Source organism: Periplaneta americana, chromosome 4 (genome assembly GCF_040183065.1).
Source record: "Periplaneta americana isolate PAMFEO1 chromosome 4, P.americana_PAMFEO1_priV1, whole genome shotgun sequence".
Lineage (NCBI taxonomy): Eukaryota > Metazoa > Arthropoda > Insecta > Blattodea > Blattidae > Periplaneta > Periplaneta americana.
In genome coordinates, this window is record NC_091120.1 from 52,613,208 (window position 1) to 52,634,553 (window position 21,346).

Genomic DNA, 21,346 nt, shown 5'->3' on the forward strand with positions numbered 1-21,346 from the left:
ATAATATTCCTTGCTTTCTTCTACACTTCTGAATGTATACACCTCGCAAATCATCCGACAGTGTGGTTACCCCTGCAATACTTCATTTTCTCCTACTCTATTATGCTTAGAAAAACAACTGACGGAACAAGGTCATTATTCACTTGGCTTTATTCTCACCATACATCCCATTATTAAAAAGCATTCAGCTCCATTCATTTATTTTTACCTTCTACTTTTTTGCACTCTAAAACAAATTTTCGACACTTGGAGAACAGCTGAACCTAATGACTGACCTTGGGCCAGCTGTTTTTGTCTCCCCACCAATTCACAGTTGCTTGACATTATTAAATTTACATAAGTTAATGAAATATAAAGGCAAGATGTTTTTGACCCCACCAATGAGAACAACTAGGCTTCATTTTTTAAGTTAGTTACAAACCCATCAATAGATTAAACAAACACCTTTCATTAAGCTTAGTATCATGAGAATAAAACAATGAAACGTGAGTTCATAAAAAAATAAAGCAGTTTGTTACTAAGAGTCCAGATGTATGCATGCAAATTAAAGCAAATTCCCGTTTAGGATCAATCCTATATGTTTTATTAAATATTAATCTAAAAAGAGACAACAGCACAATTACATCATATGCAGATTATTATCCGTGGTATAAGTTGGAAGTATACTTATAGTTACGCAAATGAAGGCATGAGTATTATCAAAAATTGGCTTGATGCAAATCTACTTTCTTCATATGTCACGAAATCGGAGTTAATTCCATTTTCATTAAACATAACATATTCAGAAATTTAATTCAAATTTCGGTCTCCAAAAATAAGATAGGCCTATGTCACTCACACAGTTCATGCCCTACATATTGTAATTGTTTATGTTTGGAAGAAACTTCACGATATTCCTGCAATATTCTTCCCACATCACAAGATGTTACTGATTACCCCATATTTCATAAACAAAAAAGGTCAGAATATTAAATTATCGTAAGCACCAAGTACAGTGACACTGTTTTGTTTAGCCGCGCGGATTATATTTTCCCATCATCTGCCGCTAGGAGCTTATCTGCAGCCAAGCAGCCACCCGGTCTGCTGGCACTGAGGGTCGTCATTTTGAACACCTATATTAAGTAAGTTTTCACGAAGTTACTTTCTATGGAGCAACCATTTGAAATACATTTCTGAAAAAGCTCGTAAAAAATTCTCCCTTCTAAAAAGACTAGCAGGAAAGAAATGGGGATGCTCTAGGAATACTTTGAACACTACATACAAAATGTTTATACAGCCAGTGCTGACATACTGCGGAGAAATTTTAATTACTTCACCTTTCATAAACGACATAGAATATGTTCAAAACCAAACTCTCAGACTCATTACTGGTGGAATCAAAACAACTCCAACAGATTCTATGAGATTCCTCACTAATATTAACAGCATCAAAATGACAATAGAAGAAAAAGCACTGATTCAATATGAAAAACTTATCAGATTACCAGAAAACAATTGGCATTCATACAGTCCTCTCTGTAGATTGAAAACTCAAAAAAGTTTCACATCCATTGTTCAAGAATTAAAACAGAAAATCAATATCCCGAATTTAAAAGAAAACCTACAAATTAAACCAAACCCTTTAACTCTATTAAATATAGAATATAATCTAAATTTAACAGAACAAATACTAAAATCAGAAGTAAACACTGAAATACTAAAACAATTGTCTTTAGAGACAATTAATATTAGGTACCCTCCACAAAACTGGCTTCATTTATACACCGACGGATCCTTGATCTCCAGAGAACAAGGTGCCGGTGCAGGTGTTACGTGCTGTCTCTTCTCACTTTATAGATCACTTGGGTATGGAACAACAAGTTTTGATGGAGAAATCATTGCAATAAGTGAAAGTCTCAGGAATCTTCTATGCCACATCAATAAATTTAAAAATGCAGTTATATTGTCAGACTCCAAAGCAGCTATTCTATCAATAGTCTCTAAACACACACCTTCATTTCAAACAGCAGAAATAACTAAAATGCTCTCTCAATTAATATCACTCAATAAAAGAATTGTATTCCAATGGATACCATCCCATTGTGGAATCCTGGGAAACGAGAATGTGGATGCTTTAGCAAAGAAGGGCAGCACTGCTACTTACAGACCTATTACTAAATCTACGTATCACTCTGTGAAAAGATTTATTAAATCTACATACTTAGACTTCAACAAACAAAATTTGACAACACAATCCCTAGGGAAAAAATGGAACTCTCTGCATCAAAATCCATAGTTAATTCCCGATTTACCACGAAAATCGTCTGTAGCTGCATTTAGATTGGCAACAGGCCATGATTGTTTGGCCAAACACCTGCATAGAATTGGAATATATCAGTCCCCTAACTGCCCATTGTGCAACTCAAACCAAGAAATGGATTCGGAACACCTCAAAATCTGTGCTTCAGTGGCTGGCCATGATAATATCTTTGAAAAATATTGGAGTGCAAGAGGTCAAATAACTTTATTGTCAAACGCCTGGCATTAGAAAATAACATCAACAACACTTTCACTGCAGGTAGGACGTGTGTTTTAGCAGCTGCTGCCAAGCCCTTATAATAATATGATGCTAATGTGAGTGCTAGTTTCATTCTACCAATAATATGTACACTCTGTAGTAGTAATATTACTAGCATCTAGCAGCAAAAAATGTTCTGAAATATTAGACATAAGACTAGACTATATAAAATTCCATGTGGCACTGACTGGTGTTTGTTGGCAACAATGTGGAGCAATGTCACAGTTGTTGTCTTAAGTCCAGCGCACACTGGATGCTATACTATACAGTGCTATGCTTTTGTGCGATATTATAGCTAGCGATAGATGCTATAATAGTGCTTCATCAGACATTTTCTGCAAGCTGACCAAGAGAATGGATCCAGAGGCATTGTTATTACTTGCACTGACTTTAAAACAGAAGTGAAACCGAATTCATGAAATTAATAATCGTAAGGAAGAACTCGAGGAATTTCATCATTTATGTTACAATCTAGAAAATGATGAGAAGTTCCAACAACACTTTCTTTTAACAAAATAATTTCCCTATTTCTGTTCTATTTCCGTAGTGTTTCAAATTTCTTTTCATACACTGTCCCTAAGTTCGTCTATAGTCAGTACATTTTCTTGGAGTATTCAAAGGGATATGAATATGCTTACCATGTTGAAAAGAGAGTTCCCAAGAAGACCCTTGATCAACACCCAGAAGGTAGGAGGAAACAAGGGCGACCCAAGAAGAGGTGAATGGATGATGTCAGAGATGTGCAGGTGCTGGGAATAAGGAATTGGAGGAGGTGTGCTGTGGACAAGAAAGATTGGGCAAGAGCTGTAGGAGAGGACAGGGCCCTTCATAGACTGTAGAGCCAGGAGAATGAATGAATGAATATGATGTTGAAACTTTCATGAAAATGGGGATTCAGAACGATCTGAGTTTCAAGTTCGATACACCTAAAAAGTGAGGTTAGATCACATTCAATATGGATTGAGTTGCTTGAAAACGGGTATCGTATTCAATACGATTTCCAACTAAATTTCAATTACAGATCCAAAGAAAGTTTTGTACAACCGTTCATATTGTTCTTGGTTGCATTAATTAGTATATCAGCACTGCAAATCTATTTATCTATAATCGTTTAATAATGCTGCCTACTTATCCATCCTTATTTCACTATAGTAATGATATTCATTACTGCAGTGAGTGCAGTAATCAACTAGTGCGGTAACAACTATCGATTTTCTTTTAAAAAAAAAACACAACCACATTTTAATATATACAGTAGAACTTGGTTATAACGACATCCAAGGGACCTTGAAAATTATGTTGTTATAAACAAGTGTCGTAGTAACCGAGATTCACATTATCAGTCTAGTGAGGTGGAAAATGAAAAATAATAAACATAATTAGGCTTAATTTAGATTTATGTATTCACTTTTAAGCATACTATGAACACAATAAAATACACGTAAAATTATAAATACAGTATTCTGTGTTAAAACAGTTTGTTCATTACTCACCAAACTTATTTATTGAGGAGTGAAGTAATCAGTCATTTTACTCTGTTGTCTCCTACTTGCCCAATATACACTTTCTAAATTAAACTCTATGTTCATTATTTCAGTTCCAATTTCACTGCTCCTGCTCCTCCTAGCTTCATAGAAATGTTCACAATTCTAATGGCTTCTAAAGTGTCACTCACTTCTTTTAGTGGCTATACTGCGTTAAAATGCGAGCACTTAGTGAAAACTTCCTGTCGAAACTGACCACATGCAGGTATCATTAATACCGCATGAATTCGGGCAGGTTACAATGGGATGGGGAATCTGCCTTCATTCCAGAGATCTATGATAGAAGGGAACAGTAAAGGATTTGCCAGATTTCAGCAAAATATTTCTTAAAATACTTCGGTTCTTAGAAAATTGTATTCCAAACTGAGGTTGAAAATGATGTTATATGCGAGGTAGACGCATATGCGTTTGTCGTATTAAGCAAGGTTGAAAAGCATATGTCATATGGGGAATTAGTTGGGACCACAGAATATTTGACGTTAAAGGCGAGATGTCACATAAAACGAGGTCGCTATAACCAAGTTCTACTGTATAACCAATTTTAGATTTCTTTCCTCTATATGCATTGTCCACTGGTAAGGAAACCCTTTCACGTCCTATATTAAATTTTCCATTTCGAAAGCAATGCAAAGAGGACTCTACAATGTTTCATAGACCTCTGTTCTGAACTTTGTGGTTGCATTCGCATTCTGCACATGCGCCAACCTTTGCTATGTTTTGTAAAAATAGCCAGGAGTCAAATGTGCGCTACATAGCACAGTTTCACAGTTTATAGCAGGCTACAATTTTCTTTCGGTGTGTAGGTTAACATATAATCTCATGCTACACAAATGTTAGCTATATATCTTTATAATATAGCTGCATAGTATAGCATCTAGCGTGAGCTGGTCTTTACTGTCACTGCTATATATATCACTGATAACTAGAAGAATTTTTGTAAGACCATGTTTCATCTCCACAAATATGGTTTCTTCTGTATATTTAGTAACAGTTCATGCAAGAAATAAGGTTAGCAATGTGACTTAAAGCTATTATTTTTCACGAAGAAGACTGGTTGATTGACATGTATAAGTGTCCAATATGTTGTCACGTCTCAATCTTATTCCTACATATATACAGGATATAAAAAATATATAAAAATTGAGACCAAATTAAAAGCAGATGAAGCGAGTGTTGAGTGACTTCCACCGAATTTGGAATAGACACAGACTGATTTGAACTGCCAATATTGAAAACAAAAAATCACTACTTCCAAGAGCACCACACTCAATCGTTTTCACCTTTATCTTGACGATAATAAAAGCCTAAACTAACCTAACCTTACTTGTCACAGATTCGCCTATAAAAGGCATAACAATAGCCTAAACTATACTAATCTAACCTGTCATAGTTTCGTATATGCAAAGCATAATAAAAGCCTAAACTAACCTAACCTGTCACTAAAATCCTAAACTAATCTAACCTAACCTGTCACAGATTTACCAATACAAAGCATAACAAAACCCTAAACTACCGTGACCTAACCTGTCACAGATAAGTACGTAAGACATAATAAAAGTTTAAACTAACCTAACCTGCCATAACACTCCATTTTCTTACCCCTTTACACTTTCCTGAGATATGAAAATGGCCAAATTTCTATCCCGCTGGAACATTGCAAACTAGCGTGAAATGTTCGTAATGTTTCGTAAGTTATGTTGGTACAATATGCAAGATGGCTGAAGATGCATATATCCGCAATAGCAAAAGAAGTCACTCAATGCTCGTTTAACCTAAAAGCATGTATTATTATCTAGGGCTATTTGCTAATTTTATTATTTCCTGATTTTCATGTGAACGACAGTATGTTGAAATGCCCTGATTCACAACAGCATGTTTTAAATAGCCTATACTACAAATACACGCAGTGCGTAAAATCTTTACATTGGAATGAAACTCATTTACAGATAGTAATTCTATATTCAATACTCCCTTTAAATTACAAATGCTATTCAAAGGTAATAAGATCGTGCTATTAGAACAATGACGTACCAGTATAGAAGGAAAGCTATAGGAGAAATTGAAATACTGGTACCTACTTCAAGAAAATCAACACACAGCTTCTTTGTGCTTCAAGCTCCCCAAGTTCTGTCATGGATCATTACGTGAGAATCCTTACACTTATTGGTCTCATTACATTAAAGTTACATAACCAGCCGAGATGTAAAAGGGAACATGAAGAAAAGCTTTTATGATTATCATAAGCATGAGTACAGAAGTTCAAACTCACCTCAGATCTTATCCAGGCTTCCCACAGCTCCCGAACTGATATGTGCTTGTCATCATTACGATGGAAGGCCTTCTGTCTCCGTTCATAACCCTCTTCATATTTGAGCTCTTCTCGAAGAAACTAGGCAAGAGAAAATCCACAATAAAACACACATTGCAGCAAATATAATCCAGTAATAATATAACAAATTACTGTTTTGATTATAAGTTAAACAACGTCATTTTTATTTTGCCTTAATAATGATGATAATTATCAGGAGGAAAATTGTGGTGGAAGGATAACAGCGATGATGATGATGATGATGATGATGATGATTCAAAGCGTAAAAATTGAGTATGCCATATAACATTTGATACGCAATATGTATTAATTCACTAGCTTATATGACACCTACCTATAGACTTAAAAATAAACAAAATTAAAATAGGCTACCTGTAATTTCTTAATACTAGACCTAGCATACTCAATACTGATGGAATGTCAAGACGATTATAATACACTATGCTAAAAGGGAGAAAAGAAACGTGAACGAGAAAGTCGCGACCTTCATGACAATACCGGTCAGAAGAAACTTAGAAAGCTATCAAACCTATATCAAGATTGCTAGCTACAGAATGGATCTACAATATTCGAAATAATGTATAAATAATCTGATTCCACAACACTTACTTCCTCTACTTGTATTATAATTTTATAACTAAGTTTTCTCCCATCTCACCTTTGGCTATAGTTTGATTTAGCCTACTTCTTTCCTTTCTGCAATATATTGGGTATAACTTAAATAGGCGCTATTTTGAAGTCGCAAAGAAAAAGAAATCAAAGTGCAACAAGTACCCGATCTGGAAATGCAAACTAGCTTTTATAACCAGCAAAAAAGGGATTGTTTTATCCTAGAACACTCGTTCTCCTACCATATTCTCTACTTCAATTAAGTGGTAAAGAATTATCGACATTGGATCTCAGAACTATAGATTATTTGATTACTACATAACCTTCAAGTCAACATTATAAGGTTATTGCATGGCCTTCAGGTTACCACATGATGAGTCACTCGTGACCTAGAGTAACCAGAACAAACTAAGCACAAAAAAACTAATGATATTATGTGTCTTTATCTACACAAAATAAACTCCATCGTATGTGGGTCCATATCTGTAGGCGTAAGTAAAACCTCATAACTAACGCAAGGCAATCATCCAAAAGAGCGACGGGTAGGCTATGTTTATTTAATTGGCCACCTTTTGTTATTAGTTATAATATAAAAAAATCTATTCAATTGTGGAGCAATTATGTTTTCATATGCATAAAGCAGTTAAGGATGTGAATCCTGACAGAAAATGCAGACAAGTGTCTTACACAAGAGATTCGGCAGTCTGTAGACCTATTGTATTATCCTAAAATCTGACAATCACCCTGGCATGACGAAGAGCTATAGGCTACTGAACAGTAAGTGAGACTGGAGCTCAACTGTTAAAAATCAATGATGCAAAAACTGCGTAACATCAAATGAAAGACGTCAATTACCAAGGAGGAAGATTTCTAAACAGACAATCAACTCATATATATTTTCAAACTTTTATTGTAGGCTACGCTTAAGATCAGTTAAGTCACCAAAATGTGACCAGCCAGAATTGATTAATGAAGTTTACTGAAAAAGTGGCTATGAAACATGTGCAAGTTATAAACGGCCAACCTTGGCTCCAGGTTTTATTTGGATTTTCAAAGCAACCTTATTCTGATCCCAAATTCCAATTTCCCAATATTACCTAGCTACATTGTTCTATATAGCTATATAGCCTATTTGTGTTATTCATTCATAATTCCTTATGTAAGTTACAATTCAACTGTGTAATTGGATAAGAAATGAATTGATATTAATTGGTCTTTATAGCTTATTAATGTAAAATTTAATTTGTATTAAATACAGGCCTTCTGTGAATTTGTAAGTAAATATTATTGGCAAGCTAGCAAAGACAAAACTCTAATCACATAGATATAACTTATTACGAATAATTACGGTACTTCAAACTGAAGTCTCTAATTTTTACAACCTCTGTCTACTGTTACTACAATTTACAAGTTAATTAACCAGTAGTTTGTAAGCATATATTCATTAGAACAAAAAGTAAACAGTAGGTACCGTAGATCTAGTATTCAAAGGCGTCACACATGCAAATGATTAAAATGTTTATATAGACTAGGTAGGCTATGTATTTTCTACTGGAAAATGAAATTCGTAATTAAGTCACGCACATTGCACACCTGAAACCAATGACCGATTATGTCACTTTATACAGAATTACCGGTATTGCTATTATAGCAAGCATTAGCAGGTATTACAAACAGGTCTGTATTATATTTTGGATACGAATAGTGTAAAAATTACTATCGGAAAGTGAATACACTACAGGACATTTAGAAGAAAAGAATATGCACCATAAATTGATAACAAAAGGCCAATAACTTTACCTCATCGGACTCTGACAGATCAACATTGCCATTAGCATCATCGTCCAGTTGCCGGTGAAGAGATTTAATGGCTTCAAGACCAATGCGATCTTGTGATGCAAGTGCCAAGCATGCAGCATCGTCATTGCAACCATCTCCAATACCTTGTAATGAATGGTAATGAAATTTCATTGGTAAAGTAAAGCAATCGTGCATATGTATAAATATGTCTTAAAACTGCAACAGTTAATTACTTGGAACTTGAAATTATTATACAAATTACTTAGGCCTATATCGGAAGAATGACAATTATTATTTAATTCTGTATGCTTACCTGCATCATAATGATTAGAAGAATGAGTTGAGTGAGCTACAGCATCTGCCAGTACCGAATGGGAACTTGACCTGGACATAACATTACTACTGGAATACATAGGCCTATAGGTCCTTTCTTGTCTAATTTCTTGACGATTATCCACATCACTGTTCCCATTACACCAGTAAGTTGCGAGAAGGGATAAAATAACAATAGTTTGTGAGATTGTGTGCATTGTACCAGCAATGACACGATGTACAATAACTTCCTTTGCTTATATACGAGAATATCTAACGAAAAATAACACGTCGTTCTTGCAAATTCATTCCTCTTCTTTGGCACTAGAGCAATTTTCGTCAAATTCAATGGTTAAAAACCACGTTATCTGTGAACTGAAAATAATGTTACAAATAAATTTCAACTTCAAGGTTGATGGATGCTCGTAGCCGAGATCATGGAATAGTAATTCAGAGAGGACTAATTAGAAAGTAGCTTTATTTAGAAACTTGTACGTATTCCACAATTTTGAGCAAATTCCTATTTACACTATGTTAACGGTCTTCCACCACTGCAGATCAAACGTGACCGTGTTCTACCTTGTATAAATATAAAAATATTGACCGCATTATCTTAACAGAAATGCTACAAGTGACAACCTAAATTACGTAATGAGCTGCTCGTCATAACTCTCACAAAGTTTCCCAACTCTTAGCATTCTTTTCAGAGGTTGGTAATGGTCATGGCGTCCTTTGTTTTAGCCGCTGAGTAATGTTGTCGAACATAGTAAGCCATGACAATCTATAGCAATTTATAGGAGAGGAGTGACTACAGACAAAATGTCAATGATGTTAACAACTTTGTGACACGAACAGCTGTAACGTCCAAATATGCTGCCATCTGTTGTCGTAGATATTTAATTACTATTATCGAAAAGATGTTTGCGTAATTCCTCTGTAGTATAGTGGTCAGTATCCCCGCCTGTCACGCGGGAGACCGGGGTTCGATTCCCCGCCGGGGAGATTTATTTTTTTTTTTTTCCTTTTTCATCTGGCAGTTTTGTAATAAACAATCTGGGCCATATTCTGACCGAACCTGGATTCAAACTCCGGCGTTGACTGAAAGAATGGTGAGAAGATTGGCTTTCACCAAGTTTTTCACAGTATGACTAAACAAAGTAAACCTTAAAAAATAATATACTTGTCTTAAAACAAATTGCTTTTCTATAGTATATATTACCATTATTTAATTCCAATTCCAATTGAGTTCGATTCCAAAAATCTTGAATCCAATGAGTGGCATAACAACTGTCAATTACTCATCATCGAGAATGATGTAAATATCCCAAGACATAATTATATTGTACATACGATAAAATATTATTCATTAATCTTTTTCATCGTGAATCGTATTTGTCAGTACGAACATTTTAATAACATTGTTTTTTTTTTATAAAAAAAACTTAAAATTAGATTATTAAACGCAAGTTCAATTTATGAGTCAGACTAATAAATAAATGTATTTTTTATGTTTTTTTTTTTTTGCCATCCGCCTGCCATATTATAAAGAAGCCGAATTTTAAAACTGTGCAGTTTCCACTCCTTTCACTTTAGTTAAATATATTTAATGGCAGGTTTACAAATTTAATAATAAGTTAAGTAAGTGTTTTCACTCTGAAAACAGTGATTAGATAGAAAAGGGATGGGGACGAAAAGGAAATGAAGAGGTAGGAGAAGAATTTATATATGAGTTAGTAAATAAGATCAAGGTTGAATAAATATCTCTTCTTTATATGCATGAGATATAATAAAATACAAATCATTGGTCCACCTATCATTTTTTTTATATAAATACAACTCCTGAGACTTGTAGAAGTAATTTAACAAGATCTTAAACAACACAATTCGTGCTTATAAAGTGTACATCTATCTAAAGATTTTAAAGTTTCATAAAAGTGTCTTACAATCCATTTTAGTTCTATATAAACTGCATCTTCCATATCAAAACTGTATTAAAATATATAACAACTTAGATTTTTCTTGATTTACATTACATTATCTCCGTATTTGGCTAGATGTTATTCTAGTTGTTGGTTTTGCTTGCTCTATTTTCTTTAATAAGATCTGCAAGAAAAAATAAAATATTATTAGGCCTATGTCATGAAATTGTGTACATAACTCACAAATTTTATATGACAAAGCTGTCTACATATTTTGTTTTCATTCGTTTTTATGTATAAAATGCATTGATAAATTTAAACTTACTACAATTGAATCAGTCGGAACTAAAAGGAACTAAGTCACTTTTCACAACTTTTCAGGAGAAGCAAAAAAATACCACTAACAACACAAATGTATATATTTTTATGTTATAGAAGACAAAAGAATATTTAAAAGTCTTTGTTCCTTCTTCCACCGTTCGATGCGCATGACATTCGTTGTTCAAATTGTTGCATAACTCAAAACTGCATATTTTGACTTAATTCCTTTTAGCTCCGACCGATTCAATTTCTGACTTGAAATAATAGCCTAATATGTTACAACATTTAAGTGACAATAATCTCCTGCATAAGATTAAGGAGTTCGCAGATATGCACAGCTAAGATATTTCTTCAGAATTTAAATATACAATCAGCACTTAGTAATGAGGTCTCAAAAGAGAACTAGCCTCTCTTCTTATAGTTTTTTTAGTTGATTATTTAACAGTGCTGTATCAACTACTAGGTTATTTAGCATCAATAAAATTGATGATAGCGAGCAGTGGCGTAGCCAGTGGGTGGGCCAGGTGGGACAAGGCCCCACCCAAAAAATTTGCGAATTTTGCGTTTCTTTTTAGGAAAGACACTCAACATTAAAAATAAACCATGTATCCAGAGTAATAGTTACAATCGATAGAATTAAGATAAGAAGTCAAAAATGCGTTCATTTCTTCAAGAGTCAATTTAACTGTATTAGATTAGGTCTAAAAATTTGTCTGGCAGGGATAAAAAGAAGGAAGCTGTGGAGGCTACTGGATTGTTACATCAGCTAGAAAAATATGACACCTTATTTTATTTGGTATGTTTAGACGATATTCTTGCTCTTGCAAAGTGATTATCGGAAGCACTTCAGTCTCCAAAAATGGATATTAGTAAATGTTCGTCCCTCATTAAGACAACAATATAGATAGTTTTTCAAAGCTCCAAAACGAAGAAAAATTTGAAGAATTTTATTATAGTGCTGCATCCGCAAATAGGACTTTTTCTGCTTTACGACGAATAAAAACTTACACCAGGACAACCATGTCAAACACAAGGCTTTGTAATTTAGCAATTTTATCCATCAAGAGGGAGAAAAGTTGGAATTTGTTGAAGGACTCACCATCAGTGATCAACAGATTCGTTGCTAGGAAATCTCGACGACTCCAGCTTCACCTTATGAAGAGTATGTATAGATATGCCTTGCATGACTGTTTATCATAATTTTGCATGTTATTAAATAAGACTTCCGAGAATGAGTTTCAAGAGAGTTGACGGCAGCGACATTTTCAGGAGATGGGTCAGGTACTTTCTAAACCCTGCATATCTGGCCCACCCAAAATAATTAGTCTGGCTATGCCACTGATAGCGAGATGGTATTTGGCAAGATGTGGCCAAGAATTCGCCACTGATTACCTGACATTCGCCTTACAGTTCGGGGAAAGACCGGAAAAAATCCAACCAAGTAATCAGCCCAAGCAAGAATAGAATTCACACCCAAGTGCAACTCCAGATCAGCAGGTAAACACACTACCACCTGAGCTACACTGGTAGCCCCATCTTATAGTGAAAAATCACTTCTTTTATCCAGATTTTCGGAGGAAGTGTAGCATTTCCCATTGAAATTTTATACTATGCGCTGTTCTCGGTATAACAGCCCTTCTGATATCGAGGAAGGAAATCAACATGATTTTAGTAGAAAAAAATTGATGTGCAGCTTTTTGAATGGAGGAAAGTTCATGTTTCTATATTTCAGGATCGAAATGTCTGAACCATACCCTATCACATGTAACGATAATGTTGAGAAATTGTGGATCAATCTGTAGTTGGCACTTGATTATGATAGATTTTGACTAGTTTTCTTTTCTTATCTTCACTGACATCACAAAAATACGCTATTTTAGAATACTTTGTTAAACTATGATGAGTTCTCTCTCCTCGTACTATCAATCAATCAACTAATCAATCAATCTTCTTAAAGTATCCAGTAGTCTGCTAATAACCAGGGCTGGGCATCGGGAGCAGAAGTAGACTCTAAACGGGGATGCTTAATATTCATCCGTCGCTGCGCGGTGTTTGGAGGGGAAGAAAGGAGGTGAAGAGAAATCATATGGTTCCCTGTGAGAGAGTAGAATCCGCTCTTGCTGCCCAGTCCTGCTAATAACAAAGTTCCCTGTAGCTTCATTTAGAGTTTCTATAATAAATATAGTTTCAATTATAGCCAGTAGCAAGAATTGAGATGTGGTCATTGTGTGTTGTGGAGCTGAGCCTTATACGACGGGAATCGATGACTTTAATTTGCTTCTTTTAGGATTCATGGATGTGCAGTATAAAAAAAATGTATTCCAGATCTTCATGATTAAGACACCATAGATAAATAGAACAATCTTCTCACAATCTTAACAACCTTCGGCAATGCTGTTCTGTCCTCCTGTCATGCTTCCCCCCTCCTTCCCTCCCGTCATGTGGTAGCTATTAGGTTACATCCATCTTCGACTTCCTTTTCAAAAATTATCTAAAATTCCTTCAGTGAAACAATGAAACTCGGAGTGAGACAAGTGGCCAACAGGCTTGAATCTCACATATTCAATTTTTCTCAGTCCCTAACTCCCTTGCAAGGACTCGTTTTTGCGTATCTTTTAAATGTTTCTCTTTCCATTTCCCTATTGGCATTGACACTGACAATCTCAAGAACACAGACAAATCCCTTGGCGACATCTTCTATCTTCAATCATTGTACCTTGTGTTCTCTCCATATTCATCATCATCAGCCTTCAAGTGTTAGACCCTATTGGATCTGTTACGGTCTCTTGCCAGTGTTTCCTAGGTCTTCCTAAATTTCTTTGACCTCTTGGGACATACGATAAAATCTGCCTGAGCCATCTAGAGCGATTCATCCTCTTGACATGTGTCTGCCACTGAAGCCTATATTGTTGCAGATAATGGACAATAGAGTCAATTTTTAATTCCTTCAGAATATCTACATTCTGATGATGGTCGAGAAGAGAGTATCCATAAAATACTTTCATAAGTACAAGATGTCATCCAACACACAACACATAAATAAATGAATTTAAATACTATTATAGTCACAATCATGCCATGGTATGATTGTGACTATAATAGTATTTAAATTCATTAATATGTCACAACAACGGACGTGTATACGTCACCAAACATCGTAAGATGAAGATTACATAAATAAAGCTTCACAAATACATAGCAAACATTTAAAAATTATTCCAGGAAAATACAACAGCAAATTAAAATTTGCAGCTATAAGGCAAACCACATCAAGATATAGCCCACAGAAACAAACAGGTACGCCAAGAAAAACAGCAGTAGCATTCTTCCGTATAATTATGAAGCATGACTGCCCCCTGAAACACCTCTTCAGGCTCAATCAAAATAACGTCCTACACTGCAAGATGTTGATACCACAAAACAAGCAAGAGGAGATCTAGCTGATTACACAGAATGCAAAAGGAATGATGAAAATCATGTACCTCAGTCACCATTAGAAAACAATAATTACTATTTTCATTAACTTCATAATTAAGACATTTTCTTGTTTACAAAACTTGGACAGAGAAAGTGAGGTTGCGTCGTATGAAAATAAACTTACTTTTGGACACACTAAGAAAACACATGCACACGCACACATATACAGAGTGGAAGAGAAATAACCTTGCAGATTGAATATAAAAACTATATTACGTTTTGTGATTAAATGCACGATTAAGTTACATAGAAAATTAATTTTCAAGTTTCAGCAGTCTGGCAACATAGTCGCTAAAACACTCTACTTGTATACAGATGAACTCAGTGAATCTCCATATGTACGCTGCCAAGACGTTGCCACACATTTGTTTCATGCAATTGTTTGAATTTAGTGGTTTTAAAAATTAAATTTACACGAAAACCGTGCACGCTATTGAAATAGCCAGAGGGATAAATTATTCTTTATTAGATTTCCTACCGATATGGACAAAAATCACGATCTTATTCTTTAAAAACTATGAACTTTCCACGACTATGATATCATAGTTTTTTGTTACATATAACATAATCTATTCACTCTGGAAATCTACAAGGCTATTTCAATTCCACCCTGTATAATATTATGTAAGTACGGTATATATGTACTTATATATACATTAAAATTAAACCTGTGCTGTGGCGTGACAACTCATGACAGGCCAAGGCCGACCAGTTGGTCACAGCAGAGGTGAACATTCGAATTCAACCAGAAAAGAGATATCATGTAGTTAGCATGATGATTCCCCCCCCCCCCCATAACTGAATTTTGCTACCTATTGTAGCTTCCTAAACTGATCATAATCTGTGTAGGCATCAATCCTATGTACAGGTTGAAATTTCATAAGAAAATTCCTTCCCCATAAGGACTGAAATGAGTGTACATTCCAGAATGTGAATCCTTGGCATGATGCCTTAGGCCACAAAACTATGGCATGATACTTACAGGGATATATATGAAGCATCCAATTCCAAAACTGTCTAAATCCATTTTTTTTTTTAATTGAGATAATGGCGGTTTCGTCATCTACCTAAATGTCTCTAGCAATTCTCTAATGAATGTTATGGTTTATATAACGATACTCGCAACTGCAGAGGTTATATCAGCGTCGCCGGATGTGACGGAATTTTGTCCCGCAGGAGTTCTTTTACATGCCAGTAAATCTACTGACATGAGCCTGTCGCATTTAAGCACACTTAAATGCCATCGACCTGGCCCGGGATCGAACCCGCAACCTTGGGCATAGAAGGCCAGCGCTATACCAACTCGCCAACCAGGTCGACTTTCAAATGAATGTTGTGCCTAAATTCCCTCTTTCCTTCCATAAATAAGCTTCAAATATGATGAACACTGCAAACAATTAGGAAAAAAAAAAAGTTATCAGTTTTTTGCGTTTCCTGAAAATTGTTAAGAATGGATGTAGACAGTTTTGGAATTGGAGGCTATATATATATATATATATATATGTAGGCTATTATACACACATATCGGTATATGTTGTTGTTGTTTTCTAATGCCAGGCGTTTGACAATAAAGTCATTTGATCTCTTGCACTCCAATATTTTTCAAAGATATTATCATGACCAGCCACTGAAGCACAGATTTTGAGGTGTTCCGAGTCCATTTCTTGGTTTGAGTATATAGGCCTATATCTTTAAATGGTGATAACTCTTTTAAGATTTTTGAGATAATTTCTAGATCAATTTTTACAAATTTTAGGTAAAAGAATTCAATCATCACCACCTATAAGATCTATTTAATACTAAACAATATTTGTAAGCAAGAATGCTATTACAGATAACTTCGTTACCGAATGCAGACCATTAGATGATAACTTTTTTTGTTCACTGGATTTTGTCTTCAAGGTCCATTAACTTACCCAGTCTTTTGTTAGAGCTTACGTATTTTAGGTAGAAGCTTACCTGTTCCAGTAAATAAGTTATATGTAAAATTAGGGCCAATTAGGAAAATATTATAAAGACACGAAGTTTCATATATACAGAGGAAACGGATTTAAATGTTGTCAGTGGAAAATGAAATATTTTCCTTTGGGTAAAATCTGTTTGTAGCAATAAGTTGTTTGCTGTTGTTGTTTAGTCAACTGTCTAAAGACAGGTCTGAACCTCATAAGTGATACCAATAAGGAATCACTCAAGAGGCAACTAGGCCAGGAGATAATAAAGTAGGGTGGCCAGTTCCTTTCCTCCTCCATTGCATACATCGCAGATTAGCTACAACAGCAATAAGTATCGTACTTAAATGTTGTTATAGACTTAGATTTGGAAAAGAACTTTGGGTAATTTGCTAGGAGACGTCGTTGCACATAGGCCAGTTTTACACTAATCCTAAATATCTTTAGAATGACTTACTAAATATTTTAAATTAGCTTAGAAACTTACCATGTTGTCTCGTTCAATTTGTGCTTGTTGTTTCCTCCTATTTATAGCTGAACTTGATAACCTTGGCTGATTCACTGCTACAGTCTGTTTAGGGCGAAGTTTACTAAGCCCTTCAAGTTTCTTAATTAATATCTCATTTTCCCTTTTTATTTTTCTACATTCTTCATTAGTAAATGACATATTTTTTCTTCTAACTCCATTCTTTTGAATAGTGGATGAAGCGCTTGATGTTCCTGACCTCCTCTCTTTTCTCTCAAAGCTATCTAGTGCATCTACTATTAATTTCATTGATGTTCCGATAGAAGCTGCTTCTTGAGTATCTTGCTTCTGTTCACTCTTCTCAGGGCTTTTTAAAGGCTTGTTTTCTTCTAAGGCTTTTATATTATCTGCAGACTCATGCTTAGACATTGAAGAACACCCACTTGAAGATGGACGGGTGGTAACATCCGTTATTTCAGAAGTTGTGTCAGTACTTAATGAGCGAAAATCTGATGAAGGTGAGTGAGATTTACTAAATGCATGGTCGTCATCTTCTTCTTCTTCAATATCATCTTCGCTATTACCAATAATTTTATCATTATTTTCACCATAGGCAATGCAGTTCATTAACTCCTTCAAATTTAAATATTTTTCTTTCTTCATATTATTTTTATCAGCTACCTCCGAGATATTTTGAGGGATATTCACAGAATTGAATTGTACAATAGATTCTTTTTTACCTTTAGCATTTCTTTCTTTAATATCGCAGGCACTAATCTTCATAACCTTTGTACTGTTAACATCTACACCATCACCGCAAGGAGTTAATTTCAAACTAGATTTTCTGCCTTCAGCTTTCTCTTCTGGCTCGAAATTTTGAATACTGGTACCATTAGATTTGGTGATAGTGCGATGACTGTCACCAGAATCAAAGAAATCATAGTCAATATCTTCATGTAGACCAATATCTACATGTATTAAAGATCCATTAGTTGAGTTTCTAAATATATGTGATCCAATGTTTCTTGACATTGTTATTCACATTTATTTTTTTAATTAACACTCTTCCTATGATGTTATCCCATAAATATCTGGCAACATAGTTCACATCTAAAAAAACAACTATTTAAACAAACGTAGAAAAAGTTTAATAAAGACAGATTCATTTATGTACAATTATTGCATATTTCAAACTTACTGCCCTGGTTGCTAAGCAGTGATAAATGACTTCAAATGTAAACTTCTCATTTCCACAGCCTTCTTTTGCACACATAAGAGTAAACAGACTGCCTGCCATTCCTAAGCTGCTGGTAGTTAACTGCACTAGATATTATTGATTTAACACAAGGTCACTCCCATCTATACAACAGGTGTTACTGCTAGCGCACGTTTATATGCGAAACAAGTAATCACTTTCTCACGGAAGAATGATGCAGAACTGCCAATGTTCCGAGATATCTTGGTATAATCTGGATGTACGATATAGGCGTAACTTCAATAAGATAATTTAATTTTAAAATCCAATTATAGCCTGTGTATTTAGATCGCTGATAGCATAGAATTAAAAGTGTATATCCGTCTGCATCAAATACTTGTTTTCAATGTATGAATTCTTAAGAAACTAGGTTTACCCTAGGTCATACATCAAGATTCCGAAACTCCACAACCAAAAGTTTCGTTGAAATCTTTATTGCAGCAACATATTTCTGCCGCCGGGGGGGGGGGGGTGGAGAAAGCGCATTTTATCTACCAAATCTACAGTCAAATGAGCCACTACGGAATCATGTCTTTGGAGAAAGAGGGTTATCTTGACTATAAAGCTAAACTTTATCCACTTCTAAAATTTATATTACAACTGTTGGTATCGGTATAATTCAAAATAAACTCTTTATACATACCGTATATAGTATGTTAGAATAACATTTGCAGTAATAATCTACGGAGCAAAACAGTCCTAGTGAAAACAACTACACGCGGGACTCTTCTATAAGCTAAACGAGATAAAAGTTGACAACGCCAGTCACTTAAAATGGCGGGTCCTTGGAATTATGATGATAATATGTAGCAATAGCCTACTGAACAATATTATGAAGTTATATGCTGGCCCGTTGTATCAAAATAAATAGGCACTTTTGTCTAATTTATTTTCGAAAGAAATGGCGGACAAAATTTGTAATTTGAAGTTAAATCACATTCGGTCACTTTGAACAAACGATACACGGTCATACCAATATCCTTTCTTGTTTGTAATAGGTAGTAATGTTTTATAGGCCTAATTCGCAATAAATTGAGATCAGATTTGATCCAACTCCAGTCATATTGAAAAAAAAAAATCAATGTTATGATACTAACACATACGTAGGCCTACTTTCTCATATTTACCAGTAGCCCCTACACATTTTGCAACAATTGAGTTCCTTTACTATGTTGTATATATCGTATTATTTATATATGTTTTAACTGGCGTTTATAAGGCTATGTGCACACGGCAGCAGTCAAAGACAAAACTGTCGCGTCGTTGGCGTGTATTCACCGGACACAGTTTTGTTGCCAGTGTTATCACACTAGACTGTGTTGTTATCATGGATGTATAGAAGTAGCCAGGGTGCGAATTAAGATTTCTGATGGGAAGGGGGGGATAGAAACCTAGATAGAGAATATCACACATAAAATTATCCTCATTCGATACGGCTCAACACTTGGTCGCACTGAGTTGCTTGTCTTGCATCTTGAATACAATAATTATTATATCCATGAGCAGGCTTAAGATAAGATTTGTAATTCCTAAGTTATTGATTGTTGTCAGCTTGCCGGAGATGATAATACATCAATATTATTTTCTTTGTTTACTTTCTATTGTACTTTATAAAGTATACTCGAATTAAAACAATATTATATTTTGTGAGGGGGGGATAGACGTTATCCCTGGCAGGGATGTTAATATGAATTTATGAGAGGGCGATAACTTTCCCCCCCTCCCCCTGTTAATTCGCACCCTGGAAATAGCTATTTATTTTGAGTTTTGTAGACTGGAATTGAAAATGATGTGATCGTCAATTTTGGATACATCCTATTTGCAGTGAAGTACTGTCACTTCCAAAGTTTTATACAAGTTTTCAACGTTATTGGAATTATCCTGATAAGTTTTGTACTACTAAGTTATAGAATGAGAATTTCCAGTTTTTATGAACTTTTGGCTCTAGTTGGACCCCCAATTGCTCGGCAGGACACCAATTGGGGAAGAAATGTCAGAGCTCGTTGTGTGATAGAAGCCATCTTTGAAATTTAGCACTGAATTGTATTTTGTACAGATCACTAAACACCAGCATATCTCTTTATAAGTCGATTGTAAGGCCCACTCCTTGTACAATTACGTGCATAGAAAAAGTGGAATAAATTTTAATGACACTTTGTACGAGGTTCCTTTCAACCCATCAAACCATGCAACGTGCGAGGAACTTCCATGGCATTGGACGTGAGGAATCACTTTGCAGAATAGGTACTTCATTTCCCCTCAGGGTTGCGTTCCTTGGCAGCATGAAAAGTGTATTGTGAAAACCAGAGGCGGCTCCTCAGGGCAGGCAGGGTAGGCTAAGCCTACCTCAATACATTTAGAAAAACCTAAAAGTGGATATTTATTAACTACTCCAACACATTTGGAAAACCTTATATAATTATATACTCTTGTCTAGGTTCTTAGAAATTCTTCAATTAACTATGAATGGGATTTTTTTAGGGTTAGTTGGACGTTGCTTACTACTGGCAGTTCGATTTATGCGACAAGAATACACTGGACAGATCACGATGCGTCAGAAGGTAGGCAGAAGCGAAGTTAGCCGACCTTCCACATAACTTCAAAGCTGGCCCTGGAGTAAGCATTAAAAGAGATCGCTATTCTAAATGCTTTCTTAGCGCATGCGTTCTATGCTTAAGCCAGCGCGCTTGAATTCTGCCTGCCCTAACGAGAACCCACGAGCATTATCGAACACCTACGATTTGCGAAATTTCTGTTTGAAAGTTTCACGAGTTGGAACGTAGATTGTTACGAGTAGTATAACAGTTT

General features: G+C 35.2%; 2 protein-coding genes and 1 non-coding gene across 5 annotated transcripts in view; 1 reads left to right on the plus strand and 2 right to left on the minus strand.

Annotated features, from left to right (window-relative positions):
- Positions 1 to 9,823, minus strand: part of Stim (stromal interaction molecule) — an 80,533-nt gene extending 70,710 nt beyond the window's left edge. For 2 of the 3 annotated variants that reach the window (XM_069823328.1, XM_069823327.1), the window contains exons 1-3: positions 9,153 to 9,822; positions 8,840 to 8,982; positions 6,371 to 6,490 (exon numbers count right to left, since the gene is read on the minus strand). In XM_069823328.1, coding sequence (XP_069679429.1) covers positions 6,371 to 6,490; positions 8,840 to 8,982; positions 9,153 to 9,369 — 480 coding nt within the window. In that variant the 5' untranslated portion in view covers positions 9,370 to 9,822. Of the gene's footprint in view, positions 1 to 6,370; positions 6,491 to 8,839; positions 8,983 to 9,152 lie in introns of all 3 variants that reach the window. The other variant, XM_069823329.1, reaches the window with a different exon arrangement.
- A 258-nt stretch (positions 9,824 to 10,081) lies between these two features.
- TRNAD-GUC (transfer RNA aspartic acid (anticodon GUC)) lies at positions 10,082 to 10,153 on the plus strand. The gene has a single exon. It is a non-coding gene; the product is annotated as a tRNA-Asp (tRNA).
- Positions 10,154 to 10,900: 747 nt separating this feature from the next.
- Positions 10,901 to 19,005, minus strand: LOC138697810 (cilia- and flagella-associated protein 97-like). The gene is made up of 2 exons (XM_069823331.1): positions 17,305 to 19,005; positions 10,901 to 11,254 (listed from the first exon to the last, which is right to left on the minus strand). The coding sequence occupies exons 1-2, from the start codon at positions 18,313 to 18,315 to the stop codon at positions 11,186 to 11,188; spliced, it is 1,080 nt and encodes a 359-aa protein (XP_069679432.1). The 5' UTR covers positions 18,316 to 19,005; the 3' UTR covers positions 10,901 to 11,185.
- Positions 19,006 to 21,346: the final 2,341 nt, after the last annotated feature.